The sequence below is a fragment of the Zootoca vivipara genome, chromosome 1 (genome assembly GCF_963506605.1).
Source record: "Zootoca vivipara chromosome 1, rZooViv1.1, whole genome shotgun sequence".
NCBI lineage: Eukaryota > Metazoa > Chordata > Lepidosauria > Squamata > Lacertidae > Zootoca > Zootoca vivipara.
The window spans coordinates 85,023,498-85,050,821 of NC_083276.1; the positions used below are offsets into that span (position 1 = coordinate 85,023,498).

At 46.4% G+C, this 27,324-nt stretch overlaps 1 protein-coding gene across 1 annotated transcript in view; it reads left to right on the top strand.

Moving 5' to 3' along the window:
* The first annotated feature begins 2,783 nt into the window (after window positions 1-2,783).
* WNT10A (Wnt family member 10A) overlaps window positions 2,784-27,324 on the top strand; it is a 47,812-nt gene continuing 23,271 nt past the window's right edge. Inside the window, exons 1-2 of the mRNA XM_035127221.2 lie at window positions 2,784-3,463; window positions 17,394-17,656. Of these exons, the coding sequence (XP_034983112.1) occupies window positions 3,402-3,463; window positions 17,394-17,656 (325 nt within the window). The 5' untranslated portion in view covers window positions 2,784-3,401. The remainder of the gene's footprint in view (window positions 3,464-17,393; window positions 17,657-27,324) is intronic.

Genomic DNA, 27,324 nt, shown 5'->3' on the forward strand with positions numbered 1-27,324 from the left:
GAATAAAATATTGGGGGGGGGAGAGGTAAGCCTCGCCCTGCATAGTTGATCACAAGTCACGGTGTATGCACACCATAGGAATGGCAATGCCCATAAACATTTTTTTTGGGGGGGGGGGTAGCCTGACTCTCTCTAATATTTTATTGGGGGAGGGGCGAAGGTACCTCAACCCCTAGGAGTTGGCTCCTATGCTTCCTCAGTCACCATTACCAAGTTAGAAGGCCAATGAAATGATGGTGGAGGGGAGGGAAGCCAGCATCCCTGCCTGCTGCTTCACATTCACCCTGCTTGTAAAGTCCACATCTATGTATGTGGTTTGCAGTTGATTTCTCCATAGGCATCAAGAGGCAGCTTCTCCTTCCTCTCAATCGGCAGCTTGAGGGCTCACAGACTTTGGCACAATATATAGCAAGAGAAGGCAAGGCAATCTCTAGCAGGAGTGGGGAATCTCAGAGCTCTCCATCTGGCCCTTGGAACTCTCTCCAGGCCATACTCTCACTGCCCCCTCCCCTATTTTTGCCCAGCTGGAATGTGTCCTTGGAGATGTGTGTGTGTGGGGGGAGAAGCAATCTGCTCCCCATTCCCTCCTGTTCTAAAAATAAAAAATATATTCACAAATAAGGATGACACGCGATTAAGCAGTTGTTAATGTCCCCCCTATCTTTTTGTGCCACGACTCCCCATCTCTGTAATGCTCTCCCCAGGGCGGTATGCCTGGCGGCTTCCAACATCTTTTCACCTCCACGCTAAGAGTTTTTTTTAAGGCACCCAAGTATTTGAATGTTCATAGTTGTTCCTTGCTTGCTTTTTGGATGTTTTAGCTGCTTGCTGTTTTGTGGTGATTGCTTCTGATAATTTCATGGTGGGAAATATTTACTTGGGGGATTTCAGTGTGGTCACTTTTCATGTGCGTCTTTAATATTTACTTGTTTGCTGTGCAACTCACCTTGAGACCTTTGGATGTAAGATGAATCATAAATGAAGTAGTAATAATAAGAAATCGAGGTAAATACCATAATGCTTTCCAGTTTGCTTGGATGGAGAATAGGGTATGTGTGAGAGGGAATTTGAGAGGGTATAGAAAAGTAGTCTATTGCACAAAGGTAAATTTTACATTTGTTGCCCTGCCTACTTTTGCCTCTTGCTCCACCCACCTCTTCCATGTGACACTCATAAGGTTGCCCAGAAGAGAATGTGGCCCTCAAGCTGAAATAGGTTCCCTACCCCTGGACTAAAGGGAGGTTTAAAGCTAACACTATCTATCTGCATTCTGATCAATGACTGTAAACTTCCACAAGCCTTTCAGGCCAATAATTTCATTTCTTAATGCTTAAGAATGGCAGCAGACATACGGGTATTTCTCAAATCCTCAACAGGGATTTGAAGCACATTAAAGGTACTAGAGTGAGTGTCATAAATGTAAGTACAAATAATGCTAATAAAAATACATTTTGTAAACAAACACCATCCATTTCCCCCCAGGCTATTTCATTACCATGATGGGAATTGATAATTTTTAAAGGTTTCAGAAATCCAAATAGCTCTGGTTCTCCTACAGCACCTACTGAATAGTGAAGGCCTCATAAGGAACACCATCTAGAGCCCAGACTCCTGTATGAGGCAGGAGCAGCCATTGACCAGGAAGCCCCTCCCTCTACTCAGTCCATCTACCCAGAACAGACAAGTCCTAGCTATCTAATGATTAAAGAGCAGGGCTGTGTAATTGAATGGGGGCAATTTGTCTATTAATTAAAACATTCCTAAGCTGTCCTATATCTGTTGATATTAGAGCAGGATACAGCAATAACATAACTCATGAACCCTGTACCTGTATGTGTGAATATGGAAAAGCTAAGGCTGTACAGTATATACATGCGTACCTAGAAGGATCCATGGACCGTTTGCAATATTCTTTATTTACACGAGGACGCATACGAACAGGCTGTACGTAAGTGGCCTTATAATGATGATGATGATGATGTGTGTGCGAGCCTTAAACTATCGGATTGCACAGTTGTGCATGCATTTGTGTGGTCATTTGCAACTGTGTCGGTAGGTACTGCAGTTGTGTTTCAGCCACACACTGTGATGCAGCTGCATGCCCGGGCTGGAAAGTCCGGTGGATAGTTAGCAAAAAATATACAGGGACTGAGTCTGCCAGCATATAAATAATCTATGCAAATATTTGTGACTGCTGGGTGTTGCGCCTGTCTTGCGCGAACGTGTCGTGCGCCCATTTCTCCCGATATGCATCCTGCTGTGTGCATGGCGATGCGCGCCTGTGCGCGTGTTCTCAGCGTTGGGCCGTGCACGTGTGGGCGTGCATGCAGCATTGGAGCCGTTACTTCTGCAAAGGATGTGGGCGCGCAAGTGCGGCCGGGGTTGCACGGGATGGCTGTGCGCGTCTCTGCAGATGCGTGCGTATGTGTGCGAGGGTGCATGTCTCAGGGTGTGCGGTTGGCACACGCTTCCCGGCCCGTCCTTTTCCCGCCTGCCCGCCTGAGGGCTCCTGCACGGGCGTGTCGGGACTCGGGCTTGGGGCGCTGGCTCGGCGGTTGCTCGCTGCGCGTGGAGAGCTTTTTGCTGCCTTCCCGTCCCGTCCAGGCCGAGAAGAATCCGCCTCCGCCGTGGTCGCCGGTCTCGGCGCGCTGCCTCGTGCGCCCTCCTCCCCACGGCTCGGTCGCCAGCTGCCCCGGCGGGAGCAGCCGCGATGAGTGGAGGGGCGGGCTGCGGGGGCCGCACGTGCCCGCCGGGCCCAGCCTGACCCCACCCTTGCCCCCTCCCTTCCCCCCGAAGAAAGATTACCCTGCCCTGATAGAGCCGCTGCAGCCCCTGCTTGCAACTTCAGCAAGCCGGGTGGGGGGGGGTTCAAAAGTTGCAAAGGAAAGAGGGTGTGTACATAAGACAGGGAGGCAGAGAGAGAGAGATCTTTGCCAGCCTCCTTCTTTTTCTTCCCAGCGCTCTCGGATGGGGGGGTGGAGGAGGAGGAGGACCTGCCCGCATGGAGCTCCGAGGACAACCGTGGAGCCCGTTGCTACCTTCACGGACGACGACTAACCCTCGACGCCTCTTCGAAAACCAGCTGCCCTGGTGAAGGAACGAGAAGGGTGGGGAAGAGAGAGAGAGAGAGGGCAGGCCCGAGGTGCTCGCTGCAGTTTGGGCTTGCAAATCTTTGCAACGAGCTGTCGAAAAAACAAAACCACCTCCCTCTCCCAATCCAAGGCGATCAATGAGGTCCTAAAAGAGCAGGGGAAAGTGACAGGAGTAGAGAGAAAGAGCGCAAATCGGCAGCAGCAGCAGCAAGCAAGCAGCGAAGAGACAACCTACCCCCATCCCCACCCTACTAGCCCTTAAACAAGAAGAACCAGCTGGTAGACAGACTAAAACTTCCAGCAGCCAGGATGGGACAAACTCTGCTTCTTTGGCTCTGCCCCCTGCTTCTCCTCAGTCTCTGGGGCCAAAGGTAAGACCCTCGCCTTTTGGTTTTCTCTGGCTTCCCCGCTTTCCAAACCCTCTCCACTCGTTGGCAAGGCCTTTACCACGCAGCCGGGAATTGACTGCCTTCCCCCCCTCCAATGCCCCCAGCATAAGCACCATGCTAAGAGGAGATTAATTACATATCCCCTCCTAATGCAGCCCCTCGAAACCCCCAAGGGCTTGGAGGAGATGTCACTTGGGAGCCGTTTCTATAATTACAACTCTCCCAGGAATGCAGTGTCGAAGCAGATTTGTCTCTTTTACGAGTGGTTCTAGTCATCAGGATTATTTCACGCCTCCTCTCTCCCCCACCCCCCAGCACCTTATAATCCGGGCTGTCATCTCCCTCTACACTCCATCCGTAATGGTGAAATTCTTGCCAATGGGCATTTGCTCTGACATGAAAACATTTTGGGGAAGAGCCTCCATTCCTGTCAGTTTTTGAGTTCGGGGTTAGGGGTCTGTGCCTCTTCTCCTGGAAGTGGTGCTAGAGAAATTGGGGGGGGGGGGTTGGGCTCCTGGATGTCGCTCTCATTTACCAGTCACAATTCCCGCTTTGGAGCCGGGAACAGAATTTAAGAGTCCCAATGTCATGTACAGAGCAAAATCCATTGGTTTTATCCTCTGGGTAAGATTGACACTATCTGCGACTAGAACAAAACACCAGTTTGCTTGAGGCCATGGGTAGCTCTTTTCGGTCGTGCTGAATTCATTCATTTGAGACTCTCAGAAATTTGGCAGTCTTTTCTCCAAGAGGGCCTTACTCATTCTTCAGCACAGGATCCTTCTGGTGTGCAGGAGCAGGTGAAAAATCTCATGGTTTCCCAAAAGTCAGTTGTACTACACTTAGCTAAGCCTTAATAAAGTGTGTTGTATAGGATATAAACCCAGTGATCTGTCCTGCTCTGTGTTATCATAGGTTGTGTTCTACAGTATTACGATGGTAGTCTATTAGGGGCCTCACTTTTTTCTCTTCTTTCTTGATTGGGTAACCTGTTAGGGTGTGTTGGGTCCTTCTGTAGTCCCAATGGCTTTTGGTTTCATTGCAGCTACCCAATTTAGCAATTTTATGTGGAAGTGCTGCAGAACCAACACCCTTACCCCTATTATCTGACTGGAGTTTAAGCACATGGTTTGAGTTCTGAGTTTGAGCGTGATAGATTTTGTTCAAATCCCCGGCTTAGTCATGAAGATCACTGGGTGGCTTTGAGTTTCTATCCCATCTCGCTCTCCCTTTAACCTTCTGTATAGATTTATAATGATGAACAATTGGGATTGCCCTTGTTGAGATTTTTGGGAATGGGAAAGTGTGTATGTAGGAATAGAAAGTGAAAATTACCCACAAGGACCAGTGCTTGCGGCATTGGTACTGAAAATGTGTTAACCCAAAATAGGTTTAACAGTGAAGTTATCAGCAGAAAATGAACATCCATTCATAGAAGAAGAGGAAACTTGGAGGATATAATCACCAATATCTATTCTAGCAATGGAAAGGAAGCAGCATTCAAAGCATATGGGATGGGGGATCATTACCTTTCTAGTTTAGGGACTGGGAGAGAATTTGGGGTCTAGTGGAGAAACTGGATTCCTGTGTTCGCTTCTGGAGTCCTGGCTGTTGTATCATTCTGTGGAATTAGCAGCCACTTTGTCCCCTCTTTGTGAATCATTTAAACAGAGGAGAAAAATGTTTATATACTTTGTGTTTCTCAAAGACCCAGTGGGATTGGAAGCATTTTCTCATATATACACATGCCTATATAAAAAGGGTGGTGGGGAGGTGATGATTTCATTAATCAATCAATCAATCAATCAATCAGCATCATGTTTGGAAAAGGCTCGGAGATGCTTGGATGAAAGGCATGCGCCAAGGCACGCAGAGGGCTGCTCTCATTAGGGAGAAATGCTGCGCTGTTCTGAGCTGCCTTGTTATGAAAGACACACAATGTCTTAATCGTTTTCTTCGAAGGGCAGGTCCCTTCCTTGAGGGCTAGAGCCTGATCAGTGCCAAAGAGCAGAAACTCCTCCCCTCTGAGTTTGGGGCCCGGTTGTTTTGGGGCTCAGAATGAGCCTTGCATTTGGCACAGACTCTGACACTGGCTCTTCCTGGGAGCCCTTGGGCCAGTCCCTTCCCTCTTGGTAAATAATATACTGTACAAGGTAACTGTCTCTCAGGCTCCTGTAAGTGGGTGCAAGGAAGGAGTCATCTCTTGGAATGGGTTGTGGGGGAAGTGAGCTCTTCCTAACACCCTGAGCCATATACATCCCTCTGCACATGAGTGATCTTGCGAATTCTGCTGTCAACTGCGAGTCAGGCAGTGGATACTAGATTTCTGGCTGTGATGTTAAATTTCAAAAGGAAATACTACATACTCCTTATCAAGAGGCTGTGGTTAGAAGGGCCACAGACACAAATTAGAAACAGGGCATGTTTTAACTATCAGACGGTCATACCCAGTTAAAGCTGGTGGGGACACCTAGGATACAGTGCACTTCCCTCCTAGGAGTGTGAATTGGTAAGAATAAATGCATTGCTCATTTTTGTTTAGCTTTAGTCCTGCTCTCTGTTAGATATCAGATGACCACACTACATTTGGGTGGTGGTGGGGCACATAGGAGGTACAACCAGTGAAATAAGGGGATAATGAATGGCTTATAGTAGCCTTCTCCAGTCTTGTGTTTGGGACCACAACTCCCATAATTCCATGTTGGCTGGGGCTGATGGATCCAATAATGACAGGAGGACAAACTTACTTTTCCTCTGCGCTTTCCAGGCACTGCCTGCCCTTTAAAGCTCAGTGTCCAAGCACTTTTTTTTGCTCTTGAGTTGTCCCCATGGAAATCTGCTCTTTACAGCTGAACTGGAGCAAATGGCAGTCCACGGAAAACACAAATTGACGTTTGTTGTGCATCGGTTTTAAAGAGCGGGTTTTTGCAGGGAAAGAAGAGCTCTTGGATATGGAGCGCTAACGTTTGGGCCTGTGCCTGGAAAGCATGGGGCAAAAGGTAAGTGTGGATAAGCCCCAGGTTGAAGAGAGGCCTGTTCTGAGAGCACATCCAGTCTGGGTGCTTGAAAACAGTCAAATGCACCTGATTCAGATTGAAACGTGGATACTTTTTTAAAAAATTGTTACTTGCTGCCATTTGCCTTGGGATTGCCCAGTCTTTGCCTGCTTTTTCTTTTTCCTGATAGGGCTTTTCTGCCGTGCCAGCAGAGGTGGTGAAAAGCAGAAATGCCTCAGAACATTTGCTTGTGATGGCAGTGCTATGCTGGAAATTCACCTGCTGCATTTCTGCCTTTTGCCACACAGGTGTTGAAGGTAGAAAATAATTCGGCATCTCTGCCAGCCGTTACAGTCTGCAGCCCAGAGGCCGCAATCAAGGCTTGGGAGCCTACATTTTGCTAGAGCTTGGGAAGGAGATGGTGGGGGGAAGGCCTTCTCCTAAACACCTCAAGGCTCTAGCATCCAGGTAGGAGAATCTACTGTCTCGGATGAGTACAGGTGGTCAAATCACATGTTCTCAAACAAACTTCTGATTTTCTTTTGTGATGATGCAGGGACATTTCCCATTTACAGTATTTTGAATTGTGGGGAAGCTACAACATCTGTTTGAATGGAGGTCATCTCAAGAAGTGGAAGACTCAGGCTTGCCTGTGCATTATTAGCCTGGAAAAGAGGAGACTGAGAAGCGATAGGATAGCCATCTTCCAGTATCTTCTTGTTTTCTCATCATCTTGTTTTCTCTTGCTCCGGAGGGTAGGACTCGACTCAATGGATTCAAGTTATAAGAAAGGAAATTTTGACTAAACATCAGGGAAAACTTTGTGACAGCAAGAGCTGTTTGACAATGGAATGGTCTCCCTTGGGAAGTGTGGACTCTCCTTCCTTTGAGGTTTTTAAGCAGAGGTTAGATGGCCACCTGCCATGGATGTTTTAGTTGAGATTCCTGCATTGCAGGGGGTTGGACTAGATGATCCGCAGGGATCCCTTCCAACTCCACGATTCTATGATTCTGTACCTTTAAAGTGCATTGGAAACACATTTCCCACCTTTTAGGATTTTGGGCGCTGTAGTTTATCCTTCCAATACAATTCCCAGTAATCCTTAAGAAACTACAGTGCCCAGATTTCCTTGTGGGGGGAAATGTCATTTGAATGTGGTTGAAACACATAATGTGCACTCAGCCTCCTGTTTCTTAAGGTTACCTCAGTTCAAACAGGTATCACGGCTCCCTCTCTCCTCCCCCCATTTCGGGATAAATGGGAAATGTTCCTCATTTCATCATTGTGTGCTACTATCTGCCTCCTGATTGAATCTCCCCCCCATCACAAAACATTTGTGTTGAAAGTCTGGGTTAGGATTAATAATTATATATACTTCCTTCCCGCTCTCATCTCCATTTTGCTTTGTTTTGTTTGTAATAGTTATTTTTGGGTTAGTTTTTTCTCTCTCCACCCCCTACTGCCACCCCTCCAAAAATATAATTTATTACCGTTGGAACTTGTGTTAATTAAAGCAGTAGCAACCACAGCCTGTGACCTGCGGGCCTTTCACTGTGAAATCGTGTTTCAACTCATTTAGTGCTATAGAGTGAGAGGGTGGGGGGAGCACAGGTCAATCAGATTCAAAGAGCAGACATGGTAAACTGCCCTTCTTGACACTTCCATCTTTCCTCTCCCCAAACTCTGTGGGTCTTTTTGCTGGAATCTGCCCCCTTCCATAAAGGTCCTTGTGCTTTTAGGTCTTGACAAGGACATGTGCATGTGGTGTTTGTGTTGCAATGTCTATTTGGGGAGGGAGAATGAAGAAAGGGGGATTAAGGAAGTCTTGCTTCTGTGGGGGTGAGGGATGATCTCCGCCGGGGAGTAGGAGGGATGTCGCTGTATGTCGGTTATTTGGATGGCAGGATGTGAGGGGGAGGAAGGGACACTGGTTCGGGTGAGACTTGGATAGCACAAGAAACTTGCCTGCCAAATGGGATAAGTCCAGTTCCTAAGACTGACAGACACTTGCTTCTCAACACTAAAACAGTGGAAGGATGCTTAAGGCTAGGGTAGGTGGGGGGGGGGATGATAGTGCCAGTGGCGGATCTTGGAGTCTCCGATTTCAGCAGCACCCCATGTGATACTAAAATTCAGCACTCCTCAGCCTCTTGCCCTTCATTCTAAATCATAGTTGAAATGCCCCCTGGGGCCCGGAGGCTCTGTGCCCAGTGTGATTGAACCAGTCACGCTCCCCTCTATCTGATAGTGGGTTGGGCGCTCAGAATCCAACCCAACCATCCCTTGGCCATCATGAGCCACCCCAAGTGAGTGGAATAGGTTCTGTTCAATGAAGATGTCAAGGCAGCGTCTGTTTGACACTCTCCACCAGGATGTAGCTGCAAAGGGAGAGAGAAGGCCTGTTGCATTTAATCCATGGGGAATTTACCAGTGTCCCAGGTGAAGGTCCGGGAAATTGCATTTCAGATCTATTATAATAAACACATAGAGGAGAACTGAGGCACAGTGGCATGTAAGGCAAACCACTGGGTGGGGGTGGGCGAGAGAGAGAATTGGTTATGTACATGCATGGATTAATGTCTGCGGTGTGTGTTTCTGCTTAACATCTGCTTATGCAATTGAATGGATAGAACAGACATTGTTGTCGGCATCCCTCTGTCTTGAGAGACAATGGATTGTGTCTCCAGGGGGGTGAAGCCGGGGGGGGGGGGGGAGCAGCACTGAAGTGACCTCCCTGGGCCACAAGCTTAGGCAGTGTGTATGGAGGTCCTGGGCTGCCCAGACAACAAGACCCGTTCACTGATGTTGCCCAAAGGAAAGCAGAGCAATATGTTCAGCACCCTGCAGGAGTTGCCAGTAAGGAGGCATACAGTACAGTATGTATATGTGTGTGTATTTTATGTGGGTGAGGTGTGTGTGCGTGTGTGTGTGTGTGCGCGCAAGCAAGCAGTGCTGGACTGTGGTTGTGTGGGTGTAAAAGGGAGTATGGTGAGTGAGGAGCTTGAGTTCATGATTCTAACAGGTCTTTGCAAATGCACCTACTTTCTGATCTTGTGTTTGCTCTTACAGTATTCTGCAGTTCCCACATTACAGATGTGTTAAAGGGGCAGGGGGTCCAGTGATGCCCAAGAGCCAGTGTGGTGTAGTGGTTAGAGTGTCTTACTAGGACCTGAGAGACCAGGGTTCAGATCCCTACTTGACCATGAAGCTCACTGGGTGACCTTGGGCCAGTCACTGCTGCTCAGCCTTCACAGGGTTGTTGTGGGGATTAAATGAGGAAGGGGAGAACCTTGTACAACGACTAGAGCTCCATGGAAAAAAAGGTGGGATATAAATGCATGAAATAAGTAATATACAGAGTTGGTGATAGGGATGAGACTTGAACTCGGGGCCCATGGATCGAAGTACAAATTTCTGTCCACTAGACCAATTGGATGAGCTTTTTATTACTTTGGGGTGGGGAAGTACGGAGTGGAACGTTCCCTGAGTAATAATCTCTGTGGGTTGCTACATGCAGCCAGGAGCAGGAGCTGGAAGAGGCATAAACCGCCCCAATATATTTGCAAAACTAGGTGACTTGTTTCTGGGTGAACATACTGTACACTTGCCTCCTGTTCCTAAGCATAGTCAGATGTAAATAAGGTTCATGGATTTCAGGGATCTTTCATAGAATCATAGAATTGTACAGTGAGAAGGGACCACAAGAATCATCTGGTCTAGCCCCCTGCAATGCAGGATCTTTGCATCAATACATACAAGATTGTAGTCATAGTGTGGACTCATCCCAGGTTTTTCACAGTTCCCATGGCAAGAGGGTAAGTGGTTTGCCTACATGGATGAAGTACAGATTCCACCCTGTGTTAATGATTGTCTCAGTACAGAAGCAGAGGATGTTAGCTTTTCCCAATTAGTTAAACAAGGGTGTGATCCTGCGTACATGGCATCTGATGCCTGGTAATCAGATTTCAACACTATCTGGATGTGTTGGGGTGACATATTGCAGATTTGCTACTGTGTTTCCTTTTTATAAGACAGGAGGGTGGAGCTTATTTTGTGTGTGGTCCTGGGTAAAGTTTGCCTTTTCTTGGCAGCTTAGCCTCAGGTCTCCTTAAGTTGCAGTGCACTGGTTTGATATATGTTGAATCTTGACTGTTGCAATAAATGAGACCTGACTATGTCTGAAGAAAAAACGTCATAGGGCTGCTGTTGAATGGGTCAAAAGGTACCTGCTTTTTCTACTTGGTGCCTTCTGTTCTGTGAGAGCGACACACCTGTGATACCTGGTAGACCAACAGCATGGGGGATGCTTCTCCTGCATATCCTTAACAGTGCTTGCAAATCAAGGAAGAGGTGGGGAAGGGTTGAAGGAATGTTATGTTGTTTAGCACCACCATAGGCGTTGGAGTCATATTAAAAAAGAGCAACCCTGTACTTCAGCTTTGCTGGCTGATAAGACATAGGATTTGGCAGAACTCCTGCTATGCTGACAAAACAGGAGATACATTGACACAGAACTGCAAATCTGCTGTGCCAGTGAGATTATGCTGGTGGAAGTACTGAAACAGAGGGGAGTTGTGGGCAAGGTGGGGTTGGCACAGGGGAGGAGCAAACTTGCACTGTCTCCTCAAGACCATGATCACACCCCTATTGATGGTGCAACTTTACACCCCACAGACCTGGAGTAAGAAACCTCCCTCCTATTAACTAATGGGAGGGGGTTTTGCTTTCTGTTTTTTAAGCTGCCTGGATACTCAAGGCCACCCCATCATGTTGTCACAGTGGAGCATAGGATATGGATATATGTCACAGCCAGTACAGTGGTACCTCTGGATATGCGCACCTCTGGTTGTGTATCCTTCATGATGCAAATGCAGCAAACCCGGAAGTTTTTTCTGGGTTTCGCTGCATGCTCAGAAGCGCTCTACCACAACATGCGCAGAAGCGGCACCTCCGGTTGTGAATTCCTCGGGATCCGACCGAAGCTCCGGAACGGTTCCTGTGCGCAACCGGAGGTACCACTGTCTATAAACTTTGCACAAAGAGACCACAACTCTGATGATAGGATGTGTGTCCCTATGATAGAATTTGTCCCTATGCCATAGACATTTTTTAAAGCCCATCAAGGGGGAACACTGGTGAGTGGAAGCTCTGGAGAAAGGGCGCATGATGCACAAAGGGAGCATTTTGCACTAAACAACCTACCTCCAGAACATGCATGGGAACTGGAGCGCATTGCAAACGGGTCTTTGCTTAGAATGCTCACAGGTACCTCATATTGGGACTTCAGACACCAATTTCCAGCACATGGGTGTAGCTGGGGTGGGATGGGGATGGGGTGGGGTGCAGCTGTCCCCCCCCATCAAGTAAATAAATAAAAATACTGAACTAACTGAACAATTATATCACAGATAATTTGGTTCTCCCCACCTAACATAATTCCTGCCCTCCTAAAATAAACCCTGCCTATGCCCATGACCCAGCAGTGACTTCTGCACCTGGGGAGGCCAGGAGACAGCAGTCCACACAGGTAAATGCAGGGGAAAGGGATCAGATGATTTAACAGATAACTACTGCAACTGCCTCTCATATATCTGAGTCTGTTGCTGTTCCTCCCCAACAGTGAGGGGTGGTGTTCCCCCTATACAGGGAAGGTGCCCACCCCCATATGCAGATGAGCCCCCTGTTGGCAAAGGCCAGACACTCTATCCCAACCAATGCCACTGCTGTTTCCAGGGATGCTGAGAGCATGACAGCTTTTCTTATGCTGTTCTGCAATTTTCTGCATTTGTGTGTTTCCGTGGCCCCAGCAAGTCCAGGACAGGGGCTATTCTGCTCTCGTAGTAGCAGCAGCATCTCTCCCGCTCCCGTGTATCTGGTGCATACATTTGCTCTGTAAGCCTCTTCGCAGGAGGAAAGCGTGGATTCATTAGCTGAGGGGAAATAAAGGTCTGGCAGCTGGTTGGAAGTGGGGGTACTCTCCATCATGCAGAGGACACACCTGTGCAATAAATGGGGAACTAAGGTGGTGTACACATTACTGGCGTAAAACTCTGCTAGGCTGTTCCTTTTCCTCAGTTCATAATGAAGCTGGCATAATGGGAAGATGCATCTAAAGGCAGCATTTCATAAGAAACAAAAGGATAGATACAGGATAGATGGTGGATTGTAACTAATGCCATTTTTGTACTGCTTTCCCAATTCAGCAGTGGGAGAGCACTGGATCCAGAATAAACAGAAGTGTAGTCTACATCCCAAAGGCTTATCCACACTTGCCTTTCCTCTGCTCTTTCCAGGCACTGTCCATGATTTAAAGTTCTGTGTTCAAGCTCCTCTTCCCTCCCCCCCCAGCTTTTTTCCACAGAAACCCACTCTTTAGAGCTCAATTGAAGCAAATGTCAATCCACAGAAAACCTGAATTGACAATTGCTCCAATCCAGCTTTAAAGAGTGGGTTTTCATGCGGGAAGCTTCGGGGTGGGGGAACACACACTTGGATATTATGGCATGCTAAAGCACAGACCTGTGCCTGGAAAGAGCAGGGCAAAAGGTAAGTGTGGATAAACATGAGTTGTGACTTGTGAAGGTTTCCAGAGCTAAACCTGAGAATGTTAGGATTGCTGAAGAGGCTGAGAATTGTTTTAGATGGTGAATCTGCCAGGTTTGAGTGGCTGCCGGGCAATATGCCCTTAGGGGGCAGGGTGTCCCACTGATGATGCTTTGTTAGCCCCTTCCACCATTATCACAACCCCCCACCCCTACCCCGCCACCATCCCTGTCTGTCTTGTCTGACTTTTCTTTCCCTTCTGCCTTGGTCACGCATTCTACAAGTGTTGGTGGCAGAAAGGCTGATACTAACTACCCCACTTATTAAAGCAGGCATGGGTAATCTCTGGCCTCTAGGCCAAATGGGACCACCAGAGGTCCTAATTTGGCCTGCAAGGGGTGTTTTTACCCATAGTCACTCAGCAGACCCAGACCTGCTTAGCTTCAGCAAGGTGGTGGGTTCATGTATCTTTTGACCATACCCTGGGACCAAGCAAGTAGAGGGCTCTGCTCTCTCTCATTCCACTTGCCATTGCTTGGATGCTCAGAGAAGGCAGGTGAGCAGGCTACCCCAATGAGAGGAGGAGGACTAGGAGGCTCTAGAGAGTGGGCAAGTGTATGGGCTTCAGCAGATGTCCATTGAAACCTCCTACTCCTGACGCCAGCCCTGAGTTGAGTTCAGATGGGTTCAGGTGACTTTTGTATGCAGAGAGCTGCCGGGTAAGCACTAAGGTGTTATGGTGATGGGAGAAACTTGAGCTGCCAGTTGTCTGACTGCCAATAGTGCTTTCTGAAGGCATGGGGAACCTTTTGAGGTCAGGGATTGGTACAGCTGCCAGATTCAGAAGAACAGGTATGGGGAACCTTTGGCCCTCAGACTACATGTCCCGTCATCCTTGGCCATTGGCCTTGCTGCCTGGGGCTGATGGGAGTTGTAGTTCAGCAACATCTGGAAATCCACAGGTTCCCGATACCTGGAGTTTAAGGAAGAGTCACGTTGTGTAGAGAGAAGATACACAGCATGATGTACAAAGAGTCCTACAAGGTGGAAACCTCCCTCTTACACAACTATTAAATGCACAGCAGCCCAGTCCTCTGCAGAAGCTGGTAGCTCTGGCCTCAGCACCAAGAGAATGGTGGCAGGGTGTGGAAAAATGCTCCACAGGAATCTGGGATCGTCACTCATTCTTACGCAACACATGCTCACCATCTTGCTATGCTTTTGCTGGTACATGGTTAGAAAAGTGACACAGAATCTCCCAGGCAGCTGCCACCTGCGTTATGCAGATGTGGGCGGCTGGCAATTTTGATCATATGCATGAGCTTATTCTCTAAGACAGGCTTGCATGGCTTGTGCTAGCCTTGTCTCGGCTGAACAGAAATGGTGTAGTCCTGCTCCGAAACAGATGATTTGTAGACAAATATGAGTGATGGCCGTGATCTGAGCAAGAGGAAATTCTCTGGCTGGGAGAACAGGCCAGTTTCTATTGCCGATGTGAAAGCCGTGACCCAGCTGGTGTAAGAGAACTCAGTACCTCACTCCTCCACCTTTGATCAAGCACTGTCATTAGTGAGTTATAAGCACCTTTTGCATCTCCCCTCAAATTGAGTCATTAGAGGCTCGAGTTGGGAGTCCCTGTTTTTTAAAACCGCCAAAGGGAGCACTTTGCCGTGTAATTAAAGCCTTCTTGTCTGTTAACCTGCGTCTCTCTCGCTCCCTCTGTTCACCTGGACTGGTAACTCGCTAGGCTATTCACAGATCGAGGTGGTTGTGGGAGGGCTGGGAATATTTAGACACAGGAGCATGGGCTGGTTCTCTCCCCCTTTGACAAATCGTAGGCGAGGATCTGAATCAAACTGCAAAGCTGATTGCTGCGTTGACAAGAAAAAAACAGAGTTATTTATAGAAAACAATACCATGGCACTGTGTATGTCACAGTAAATGTACAGTACAACTCTTAACTTATAAAGTCCTGGACAGCTTAGGACCAGGTGATCTGAAAAAATGCCTTTCCCCATACTGAGCTGCCCATTCACTGAGATCTTGGTTGGGGCCCCTGTTAGTTATGCTGCAGCCTACAGAAGCTCATCTCTCAGCAACTTGGAGGAGGGCCTTCTCCATGGTGGCCCCCAGTTTGTAAAATGAGCTCCCCACCAAGGTACGGCAGGCTCCTGCTGTGGTGAGCTTCTGCCAGCTGTTAAAAACCTATTTGTTTACTTAAATTTTCTCTCATCTCTCTAAAGAAGAAGAAGAGTTTGGATTTGATATCCCGCTTTATCACTACCCTAAGGAGTCTCAAAGCGGCTAACAATTTCCTTTCCCTTCCTCCCCCACAACAAACACTCTGTGAGGTGAGTGGGGCTGAGAGACTTCAGAGAAGTGTGACTAGCCCAAGGTCACCCAGCAGCTGCATGTGGAGGAGCGGAGACGCGAACAGTAAACAGTTGAACAGTTCATGGCTACTGTATTCAAGATGTGTTACATATTTTGTATAGGATTGTTTCCATTGCCTATGGAATTGTTTTTTGAATTATTGATTTATTATATTTGTTTGTCACAGAGGGACCCAAAGCAACTTACATAAAAAACCAGTTAAGGACATCCAATGAAGAAAAAAAACTAAAAACACAGCTAAACGAATTTGCATGGAATTATTTTATTGTACACCATCTTGATGTTATTTTAATGGAAGGCAATATAGAAATACTTTAAAGAAATAAATATGGTCCAAAATGCAGAGATCATGGACAATTCTGAGGGAACACCTTTCAGTTCATCAGAATTGTAGAGTTGGAAGGGACCATGAGGGTCATCTAGTCCAACCCCCTGCAATGCAGGAATCTTTTGCCCAGTATGGGGTGCAAACCCACAATGCTGAGATTAAAAGTCTCATGGTTTACTGACTGAGCTATCTGAAACATCTGTTGCTATTAAACATCCAAGTCCCAAATTAGAAGAACATACCGGTAAATGAAAGTTCTGCCTGATACCAACATCTAATAAGATTCCCTTCTGTGCAACATGAAAATGCCCTTGAGACACTCACCTGGTGCCAAGTTTGCTTTCAGTAACTTGCTGTATAATATTTATAACTCTTTCGTTTAATATTTATGCTGCCTCTTTTTTTTTACTCATCACATATTGTGTGAATACTGCAAATTATGCCTGAAAATTCTGATATAGACCTTAGCATTTGGACAATACAGTGGAACCTCGTGTTATGTACCATCCTCCTCGCGAACGCTGTGGGTTACGAGCTCCGCTAACCCGGAAGTAGATGCCCCTTGTTGCGAACTTTGCCTCGGGATGTGAGCAGAAGTCGTGCGCTGGCAGCGCGGCAGCACGCCTCGTGTTATGAGCAGTTTCGGGTTATAAACGGACCTCCAGAATGAATTAAGTTCGTAACTGGAGGTACCACTGTAACCTAATGGATAATTGCCAACAACATTCAACACAAGTGGTTTGGGAATCTGGTCTTTAGATAAATTCAGCTTTCTTTTTTAAAAAAAGAGGTAAATGGTTATCTAGCTTTCATGATAGCAAAACTTCAAAACTGGGGGGCTGTGCAAGGCTTCCAATAGTGATGGTGGACTTGCTCACTTTGCTTATGGAAGTTAAGAAATAAAGACTTTAAATTATGTGTTTTAACTCTGTTGGCTATCTTTGTAGCCCTTTCTATATTGACCCAGGGTACTTCTCTGGAATTCAGCATAGTGCTAAGTGGGCTATGCTTCCAGGGAATGAGGTCCACTCACATAATGAGACTTTTCCACGATTTGCTGATTTAGGGCATTGGGGGCAGGGTGTCCCATTGAACAGGCATCATTACACACATGCAACAACTTAGTTGAATTGTGCCCTTTGTCTCAAAAAGGTAGAAACTTATATGGATTACTTTCTTCCTTTCATTTTGTAAGGGTTACTTTCTAAAAACTCAGGGTAAAGGAATATTCATAAGGGGCAAGGAAAAGTCTGTTTATAGAATGCAAATACAAAACAAGGTAGATCAGTAGGGTATTTTCCATAAAAAATGCACTATACACTGGAAACTTCATAACCAACATGGAAGCAGTTGGGCTAGTGAAATACAAATTGAACATACTTACGTAGCTTCAACCTGGGATGTTCTAGCTCTAAGAACAATCATGATTTGGAAGCAGCTTTCAAGGGAGATTGCAAAGTTTCCCTTGCTAAAAGGTTTACTTTTTTCCTCTGCAGTTTGCAGTGTCAGCTCCAGAGATACCGTAGTTGCAGCAGTAGGTGTTGCCCAGCCTGGATCTTGACATTTTCTTCCTAAGAAAAAATGTTAGCTTTGAAGGTCACTTTGGTGTACATGGTGATGGCACCACTGACTTGTCTGTTTTCTTCCCAGCTCCTTATCCAACGAGATTCTGGGCCTGAAGTTGCCATTGGAACCTGTGCTTAATGCCAACACGGTGTGCCTGACCTTGCCTGGTCTGACACGGCGACAACTTGAGGTGTGCGTGCGGAATCCTGACGTGACGGCTTCTGCCATTCAAGGCATCCAGATCGCCATCCACGAGTGCCAACACCAGTTCCGCGATCAGCGCTGGAATTGCTCGAGCCTGGAGACCAAGAACAAGATCCCCTATGAAAGCATCATCTTCAGCAGAGGTTAGAGTTCTCTTCCTGCCATTGGCTCTGTGAAAGCTCTTCACAGGCAAAAATGGTCACATCCTTGTGGGCGCTTGGCTGGCTAAAAATCTGAGAGCAACGAAAGAAATGATGGAATGGGGATTTGTTGAATATGGCACCATGTTCCTGGGTTTTAAGGCAAGCTCATAAATACCCGTGATACAGAGGTTTCCACAGGTGCTTTATTGTGAAATGGAAATCTGATAGTTTGATCACATTGAAAAAGAATCATTTAGATTTGGACAGAGGTGGGCTGACATCTGTTTGTTTGTTTGACTACAATTTAGTGTTCGAATTTACAATTCAGGGGTGTGTTCTTGGGAACTATCTGTTTACATTAAGCTGAATTGGTCTTGTGTTATGTTCTTCTGTTTCTGAACCTGCCTTGCTGGATTTCATCAAGGTTCAGCATTCTTTGCAAGAATCCCAGCTGCTAGAAGCAACCATCAATGTGCTTGTGACAGTTTTGAGGAGCAGTGGCCCTGCCTAACTCTAGCTGATTGGTAGAGCTATTAAGAAGGGGGATGAGATGCATCATAGAAGCCTAGAGGTGTTCAGCACTATCACTCTTTCTTTAGCCTCAAGACATACCAAACCCATTCTTAGCTACAAAGCAATATGAAAGCTTTGTTCAGAATATTGCTTAGCAGAGGACAAAGGTAAGAAGACCTTAGGAATTTCAGATTGTTATCAAATGGAAAGCCCTAAGGAAATATTTCGGTACTAACTGAATGAAACAATTTCCACACACAGGCTTTCACTAGTGGGTGGAACTTAGTGCTGCATAATATTATGCACAGTCTGAGAATTCAAGATTAAAAGGAGGAAGGACTATTTGCACACTGTTGACACTAATCACCAAAAGGAGGGAGACTTAGGCCATGATCACACTCGTGTTTGCTGTGTGCTCACTGTGTCTTGATTCAAAATGGTGCTTAGCACCCAAACATGGGCATAAACGCCACCTCAGGAAGCCTCATCCTGAGTTTGGCAACATTGTCTTGAGATGCGGCCCAAACTACAGTGGTGCCTCTACTTACGATTTTAATGCATTCTGAACGCACATTTGTAAGTCGAAAAAATTTGTAAGTCAGATCCCATAGGAATGCATTGGGAGAAAAAAATTGTAAGTAGAAGCAACCCTATCTAAAAATTCGTAAGTAGAAAAAATCCTATCTAAACCACATCCAAGATGGTGGGCGGAGCTCCATTCGTAAGTAGAAACATTCGTAAGTAGAGGTACCACTGTATATCACAATGAAGTCATGTTTAGGTCCACCATTTGATTCAAAATGTCAGCCAGCATCCAAACATCAACAGTGAGCTCTACCTCCACCTCTGAAACACTTGTCCCAACTTGTTTGGTGGCAATATCTCAAGAGGTGTCCAATGCATAGAAAACAAACAGACAAACCACTTTCCAAAAGTAGATTGGTTCTAAACTGTCTTGGCTTCTGCAGGTTCTGATACTTTTCTCTTAGGGATCCCTACCCTGACCCACCGACCCCCACCCCATAATTTCCCGCTTCCCCTCAAGAGGAAACGACTGTCAGCTTAAGACTGTAACCCTATACACATTTATCGGGGCTCGAGGCCTGTTGGGCTTCATAGTAAATGTGCTATAGGCTTGTGCTGTAAATTCTCTAATCCATTGTGACTGTACAGGCCCTGCCCCAGTCTGTTGTAAAAGCAGGGCAGTATCCTCTATTCTGCTTTACCCTCCATTGTCCAGTACCGTTGCCCTCCAGAAAGCTTATGAAGCCATTCCTTCTAATGATCAGGACCATACAAAGCTACTAAGTTTTTGCACTTTTCTGTTGCTTTTGCTTGAATCGTGGAACAAGAATTTGACTCCTCAGTCGAAATAGAGCCTGTTTGAGTGGAATTCCATAACGTTCCCTGGACCTTGACAAGGATGTGCATGTGCAGAGTGATGGCAAGGGGCAGATACATGAGTCCCTTGTCACCTGCATTAATGCTGCTTGTAAGGGGAAGGGTGAATTGTGTCTTCCTGTGTCTCACCTGGGAATTTCTTTTGCTTACGAGGATGGTTCTTGGTAACCTAAAGTGACAGATCCCTTGAATCTTTCATGCCTCTTCCCACATCCGCTGCCATCAGCTCAGCCATGCGTGCTCCTCACTTTAAATAATTTGTAGATCACTCCATTCTTCCCCATACCAGTCCCCGATCTTTTACGCCTCATCATCTCTTCCAACCAAGTGAGAGAGGGAGGGAGGGAGGGAGAAAGAAAGAAAGAAAGAAAGGGAGAAAGCCCCATCAGTCTCTCAAGGCTGAGGAACTGGCTGCAGAAAACCGTCTCCTTCCAATCCTGGCTCAGCTAGGTGGACTGAAATGAATGGATGCCCAAGTTCTGGTTACAAGACCTTCTGAAGACTTGATAGAAGGTAGATGTGAAGCAGTTTTGTAGTGTGGGAACAAAGATGCTTGGTATAAATGCTTGTGTCTTGCCAGATCCAATAAAATAAGGGTGCATCTTGATTATTATTTCTCCCTGGTAAACTGTTGCAAAAAAATCATGATAGAAGCTGATGCACTGCATACTGCACATCATGGAAATAGGGGTGGGGTTGGCCATTGTTAATGCATTGCTTCCTGGATCCCCCAACTTCTATTTATGCCAAGCATTTCCTTAATTCAACCTGTCATTATGCATACTACTTCTGAACAGAAGTCTCTCCTTCCTTCCTTCCTTCCTTCCTTCCTTCCTTCCTTCCTTCCTTCCTTCCTTCCTTCCTTCCTTCCTTCGATAACCCCCCCCCAAGGGGGAGGGGGTGCTAAATGAAGCATCTGCAGGATCCACTGAGGCAGCAGATCCCAATGTTAGTCTTTCTTTCCCCCTTTGTTCCTGATGTAGATCCTTCCCCCACCTCTTTTTCCCTGTTGGGAAGGGAAGCACCATTTTGGGGTCTGCCAAAATGTATTGGGCCAACCCTGAGGCTCTAAGTATGATCTGTGGAGGAGAAATGGTGGACAGAGCCAAGGGCTAAGCATTCCCTCCTCCTACCATTTCTCCATTCTAAATTCCACTTCCCTCAGCCTGCCGCCTTTTTCTTTTAAATGGTACTGCGGCTGTTGCACATTTGCATGTAGCATATAGCTAACTTTTTTACACTCCAATGTTTGGGGGAAAGGAATAAAGTATAGTTGCATTCTGACCTGCTATTGTCAACAAGAGGACCATGTGGTCCCAGTGAAATGTGGCCAGATTCTTCCAGCCTGGAGAGTCACAGCTTGGAAAGTTTTGGCAGCTCTAGGATCTGTAATGTTAAGAAAGGTCCCCTCCAGACAGGAGCAGTGCAATCGTATTGGGGAAGCATCTCGGAACAACTAATAAAGCCGAATGGTGTGTGAACAAACAGTATGAATCTACCAACGAAGTTAATGTTGAAGAACCATTGCTTTGACACTGGTGATCTTTGCTTCTATCAGTACACTAACCTTAGTTCGCTTGTCTTTCCAAGTGATGTGTAAAATTTTTGGGAGACACCGTTGATGGAGTTGGAGATGTTATTTATAAGTGGTCCATGTTTCGCAAGTGTACAGGAAAGTTGGTAGTACAATGACTTTCTAAACAAGCATTTTTGGTTTCCCTGTGAATGTCCCAGTCCTCAAACACTCTGCACTTTAATTGGAGAACAGCCTTTACCAAAGGTGTCGTGGACTTTGAAGAAACACGAACTCAGGGCAAAAAGGAGAAACGAGTTAAGAGGAAGGCACTTTTGGCAAACCCTCACTGGAATCAACTCCCACACGGAAACCTATTTCCCCACGGTGGAAGGATGTGTGGGTCCAGAATTGGCCTCCACAGTCATGGACTCACTGTTAAGACTGTTTTCATGAAAGACAATCTTACTCGGCTGCGAGTGATCTCCAGAGAGAAAGAAAGAGATGAATCTACCACTAATGTACTGTTACTGTGCCAAGGATATGTTGGGACCAGTCTAAAGGGTCCCTCAAGTTCTACCTCTTTTGGTGCATATCACTTGGCATGTTCTGCAGCATGATGTTGAAGATCATTAGCTGGACATGAGTTTGACACAAGCTTAGTTGGGATAGTGAAAGTATGGATTCCCTTGGGTGTAGAGGACAGGAAGATCAGTCAAAGTATTCTGCTCTCTTTCTCCCTGTTTACCTTAGATTTGTCAGTTATACAACTGTATACTGTTTGTTTTTAGGAAGGCCATGAGGAGATGAATAATCCTCCTATTGCTTTCTTCCTTTTCCCCAGCCTGGGGGAGCTTATGATTAATTCTCCTCCTCTTAACATTTCTACCTTTTCTCATAAGAAACTAACAATTTCCAGCTCCCAGCTATACTTCTATCTGATTAAGGTACTTAAAACATTACTGCTATTAAATCCTGTCCAGAGAATCTGTTTAATAGTTCCTTGATTCCTTGGGCTCTTGCCAGTACCAGTTTAAATGTTACATTACTCTCTACAGAGCAGGATCCCAGCCAACCAAGGCCTTCTCTGCAACATCCTAAATTTTGAATCTCCCCAAAGCTCCCACCAGCTGCCTGCAAATGGGATTAGGCTCCCTCAAAATTCTCTGAAAATCAGGACATGTTGGCTGTTACTACACAACTTAGGAGTAGCGGCTAGCTTTCCAAGCCCAGTTTAGCTGTGGAAGTTGGTAATAAAGCCAGTGCACTGACAATCACAATGCTTTCTGGGAGGCACAATGATAGGGCATGGTAGAATGGAAGAGTTTGTAACATGCAATGTGTGCTTATGAGACCTTTCCTGTGCGGCATGGAAGCAAGCGTAAAAGGATGCGCAAGTGAGTCACACTTGCTCACAAATGTCTCTTCACACAAATCAATGGAACCATAGAATATGCACAACCCACTTGTATATATCCTGCTAGCACCTCATTGCCACATGCAAACCCACCTTTGTGTCAGGAGGGGGGTGTCATTTGTCTGTGTCCATCTTTGTTAAAACTGTCAGGTGAAAAAGAGTGCCATTTGGCTGAGTTGAGGGCCTCCCAAAATATGTTTCAGCATAGGGCTTGTCCTCGATTCTCATTGCTAGGCTATTCTCGCCACAGCTCTTTTGCAGTCCTAGAATGTTGAAACTTCTGCCTAGCCATGGATCCAGAATTCACTGGTTCTCAGCCTCAATGCCTTATCTGTAAAATGGGGTAACCTACATATATTTCAAGTTTATTATGATGCGAAAGAAATTGACCATTAGCAGTGTTTAGGCATATATAGCTAACAGCGGGTAGGATTCACCTAAGCAACTCCATCAGCTTGCACAATGGGACTCTCCGCTCCCCCTGCATGCCCCCAGTGCCCCTGAAATTGGCTTGGAGAAAAGGCATGCTGAGGGAGGAGAGGGGGAACACTTTTGCAGATGGAAAAATCGGAAGATCGACATTGAATTCCACCTTGGAAATCCTGCAAAGAGGAGGCTGTCTCTTACCTCCCTACCACAGCCCTCTGCAGCTAGAGCGAGCAAGGTCTCAGGGGCTGCTTTGGAAGATGGAGGGAGGCAAGTTAAGATCCGCAGCAGAGAGCTCAAGGTCTGGCGTGTTGCCAGTCCCTGGCGGGTTCACCTGCAGTTTAATTAGGGAACGAGGGAGATGGGGCAGAGGAGAGGGAAAGGGAGGCATGTTTCAACTGGCTGGCTGCATAGCCTTTGGAGGAGTTGGGAAGGGGGAAGCAGTAGGCAGCAGCATTTGGGACATGGCAGACTCTCCCTGCGCCCTGGGCAGGAAATCATCCAGTTTTGACATTGCTGGAGGAACCGTGGAACTAACTGAGGAGCCCTCTGTTACTAGGGCACACTGCAGTCAGCTCAGATGCTGTATACGAAGAGGAACTCCATTGGAGAGACGTTTTAGCAATTAGTTGTAGAAGAACAGAAAATCAGATTTACCTTTGCGTGCTCAAAACTTTATCATATAGCAACATCTCATTATTTTGCAGTATTTATGCAGCTGTGGGTGTGTAGTTTTTCCTCTGCATTTTTGTAGCTCTGTGGGAACTTCCAGCAGTATTATATTCTCTGGTAATTGTCGTACATTGTGAACAAGATGTTCACAGTATGAATTTCCTTGCCTACATATTTAGCAGACAAAAGACACTTGCAAAAACAGCCTCTCCTAGCAGGCTGTTCATGTTGGTGACGCTCCTTTACAGCCCACTGCAAAGTGAGGATCTGTTGGAAACGGGATGGTGGCAGAAGGCCTGCTGTATCCTATGAAAGAGACATGTGCGGTGTGGTCTAAATTCTGCTGTGCTGGCAGATGACAGTGCAATGCCTATGGAGTTATGCCATTTTGCACTTGCAATACAAAATGCAGGTGTAAGGAGCAAAAATTGGGCCAAACAGGCATGAGAAGATATGTGAAGCTGAGATCTTGTTCTGAGCTCCCTCAAAAGTTGGTTCGACCATGTTGTAATGACACTTATGTTCTATATGCCCACACTGCAAAAATGTACTGGAGGATAGGGTTGTGATTCATTCGGGAGCAAATCATGCACAGGAGTATACATGTAAAGGAATTCAGCTGCATGGCATGTATGTGATGTAGCATGGGGCTACATCAGTCTGCCCCCATGTCTAGAAGGTTGCAGTCACCCAAGTGAGAACGTGGTGGAGATTTTCCACAGGCATTTGCTTTAGCACTGTGAGTACAGGGTGCTTGACTAGATGCGCCATTGGTGCTTCTTGTGTTCTTAAGGGGAGCTCTTTTGCACAAACAGCCAAGGCAATGACAAATATTAAAAGAGCAAATGAATGACACTTGTCCACCCTCAGAACTTTATAGGTCCTCCTGCTGCAGAGATGAACTGTTACACCCTGGCTGCATTCGGGGCTGCAGGAACAGAGCAAGGTAAGCAAGACAAGACCTTGGTCAGGAAAGCAGAGCCTATGCTTCAGAGTATGACTCCTGAATACCCTATATACCCCTCTCCCTTAAGCAGCCCAAGAAGTCCTGAACACTCAAAAGCACCCAGGAGCACAAAGTCTCCCTTTGCAATGTGGCTCAAAGTGTATAGTCATACCTCGGTTTAAGTACGCTTCGGTTTGAGTACTTTCAGTTTAAGTACTCCGTGGACCCGTCTGGAACGGATTAATCCCCTTTCCATTACTTTCAATGGGTTAAGTGCGCTTCAGGTTAAGTACAGACTTCCGGAACCAATTGTGTATTTAAACCGAGGTACCACTGTGGAAGACAGGAGTGCCTGTCATGCTATGGTCCATGGGGTCACGAAGAGTCAGACACGACTAAACGACTAAACAACAACAACAACAACAACACTGTACTGGCTTAACAGCGCACTCTTGCAGACCACAACCCTCTTCTCTCAGTAGATCAGTACCTGCAATGTCCTGAGAAAGGCTATAGGGAACACAACCACGTTTAGTGAACACTGACCCCTCCACTCCACCCCCAAACACTAATGACACTTTTTTTTTGTAGGAGCAGACTTGGGGATACACGAAGCAGAACAAACTTTAACCAGAGACAGAGCTCCACGGCAGCTTCCTGTACAGGATAGATGACTATTGTCTCAGTGATTGCATTATATTTCCCAAGAGGTGACATCAGGGGGAACTGCTGATGGGAGAGCAGGAAGCGGGACTGGGTGGGTGGGTGGCAACTTTAATGTGCCAGCTGCACATGGACACCCAGTCACAGGAATTGCTTCTTGGCAGCTGTTGCTCATTCTTAGATTCTATCTCCACCTTTATGGAGATGGTCCCCAAAGGCAAAGTTGTTTCTGCAACCAATGCCCAGCATGCCGTGTAGACCACAAGCGAGGCCTATATCAGCAGTGACCTGTGGGGAACTGGCTGTCCCAGTGTGGGGTTTCCACCTTTTTTCACCCCCAGACTTCCTGTCTCTTGGAAGTGGGCTGCAGACAGGATTGTAGCAGGTGGCAGACGTACCCAGTGTGGAGATTTAGTGGTGGGGGAAGCTACCCTCTGCTGCTGGGCTGCCTGCCAGCCATCTAGTCCTCAAGGAGGTCCTGCGCAAATAAAAAAAAACATGGTTATGAGATGTTGTCAGAACTCCCTCCGCTGTTGATGCTGCTCAATAAAAACAATGACTGTTTCAACTGCCTGTCTCTGTTTCCTGTTGGTCAGCTGATAGGTAAGCTGCACTTCTAAGCAATTCTGCATTTCAGACATCTTCAGGATGGGACATGCAGCTGGGGGAGAGAATATGTCCTGGGCTGCAGCTCCACCTGAACATTTTGTCTCCTTTTCCCATCTAAACTTATTGTTGCCAGCAGGTTGCCCAAAGATGGACTTTAGTGGCTTGTAGTCACTACGTTTCCATTTTAGAAGTGTGAGGGACAAACTCACCCGCTTCTGTTTCCCATTGTTTTACACTTTCCCACTGAATTTCCAGCCTGTTCAAGGTACTGTCTCTTTACTGTGAGTTGCTGCTGATGTGTTCATTTCCCCCTGTCTCTTTGTCCCTTGTTCCTTTCTCTTCCAAAATGCTTGTTTCTTCCACACTGAAACCAACAGAAGTGCACTGTGTACAGATTTGTGTACATCATATGTGCAACCTTTGGCACCACTGTGGGACTTGACCTCTCGTTCTAGAGGACCTGTTCATGCAGGCTTCTTGCCCACTGAGCTACGATGTAGGGTAGCTGTTGTGAAAGGAATAACACTCCTTCCTTCTAATTCTGGCCTTGACTACTGTCCTGTCCAAAAGTGGTGTTTTTAGGGTTGTTTGCTGCTGACTATATCTAGAACTGTAGCCCTGAAATTAATCACACCCTCTCCTGGTGATCACTGCAAAACTACTGTGACCTGATCACAATTCTCCCAGTGTATAATTTTGTTCGTGAGATAACTTTTATAGGGTTTGTTTAGTAACAAATAATCATTGCAATAATCATTGCGTATCAATTTTCAGTAGTAATAATAGCAGAATGTGTCGCACATAAAATAACAGCAATCCTGTATGCATTGCAATAAGTTTTCCCGAAGAAGCTAATAAAGATCACCACCCTTCAGTTAACTTCCTCAGAGTTTCGACATAGGTGGTTTTCACCTTCCTTTTGCTGAGAGAATGCAAAACCTCCCCCCTTCCACATTTACTTTGATATTCCCTTTTGTTTTTTGTTCAAACCACCGCATGGCCTCTTTGATCATCGTTTGTGCAATACTGTCTGTGGCAGCCTTTGAACAACATACTGAGCACCTATCATCCCACAACTACAGCACTTGCTCTCTGCACTTCCTTTCCTTGGATGGGATGAAAATCCTGGTTTAATAGTTAAATAAATAACAATGTTGTGCTTGGGCTTCTGGGACCGAGAGGTCCTAGCCTACTGTTGATAGCAAATATTTATATCCTCCTTCCAGAGCTCTTGGGAAAGACTTGCATATGGTTCAGAGAAAGTTTCCCATCAAGGCAGCTTACAGGACCAGACCTGCATAGCTTCAGTAGAGAACTGTGTCACATGCCTAGTTCAGATAATTCAATCAAAAGGAAAGGAAAATCACAGCTCAAGGATGGTGGAATACGCAGGACAGTGAATGCTGAAATTAGAAAGTTTGGACATGAGCTTCAGTTGGAAGCTGTAGCTAGGAACAAAGATAGAGAAACCTGAGAGGGGGGGGGAGCATGATGGTGGGAGCTAGGAA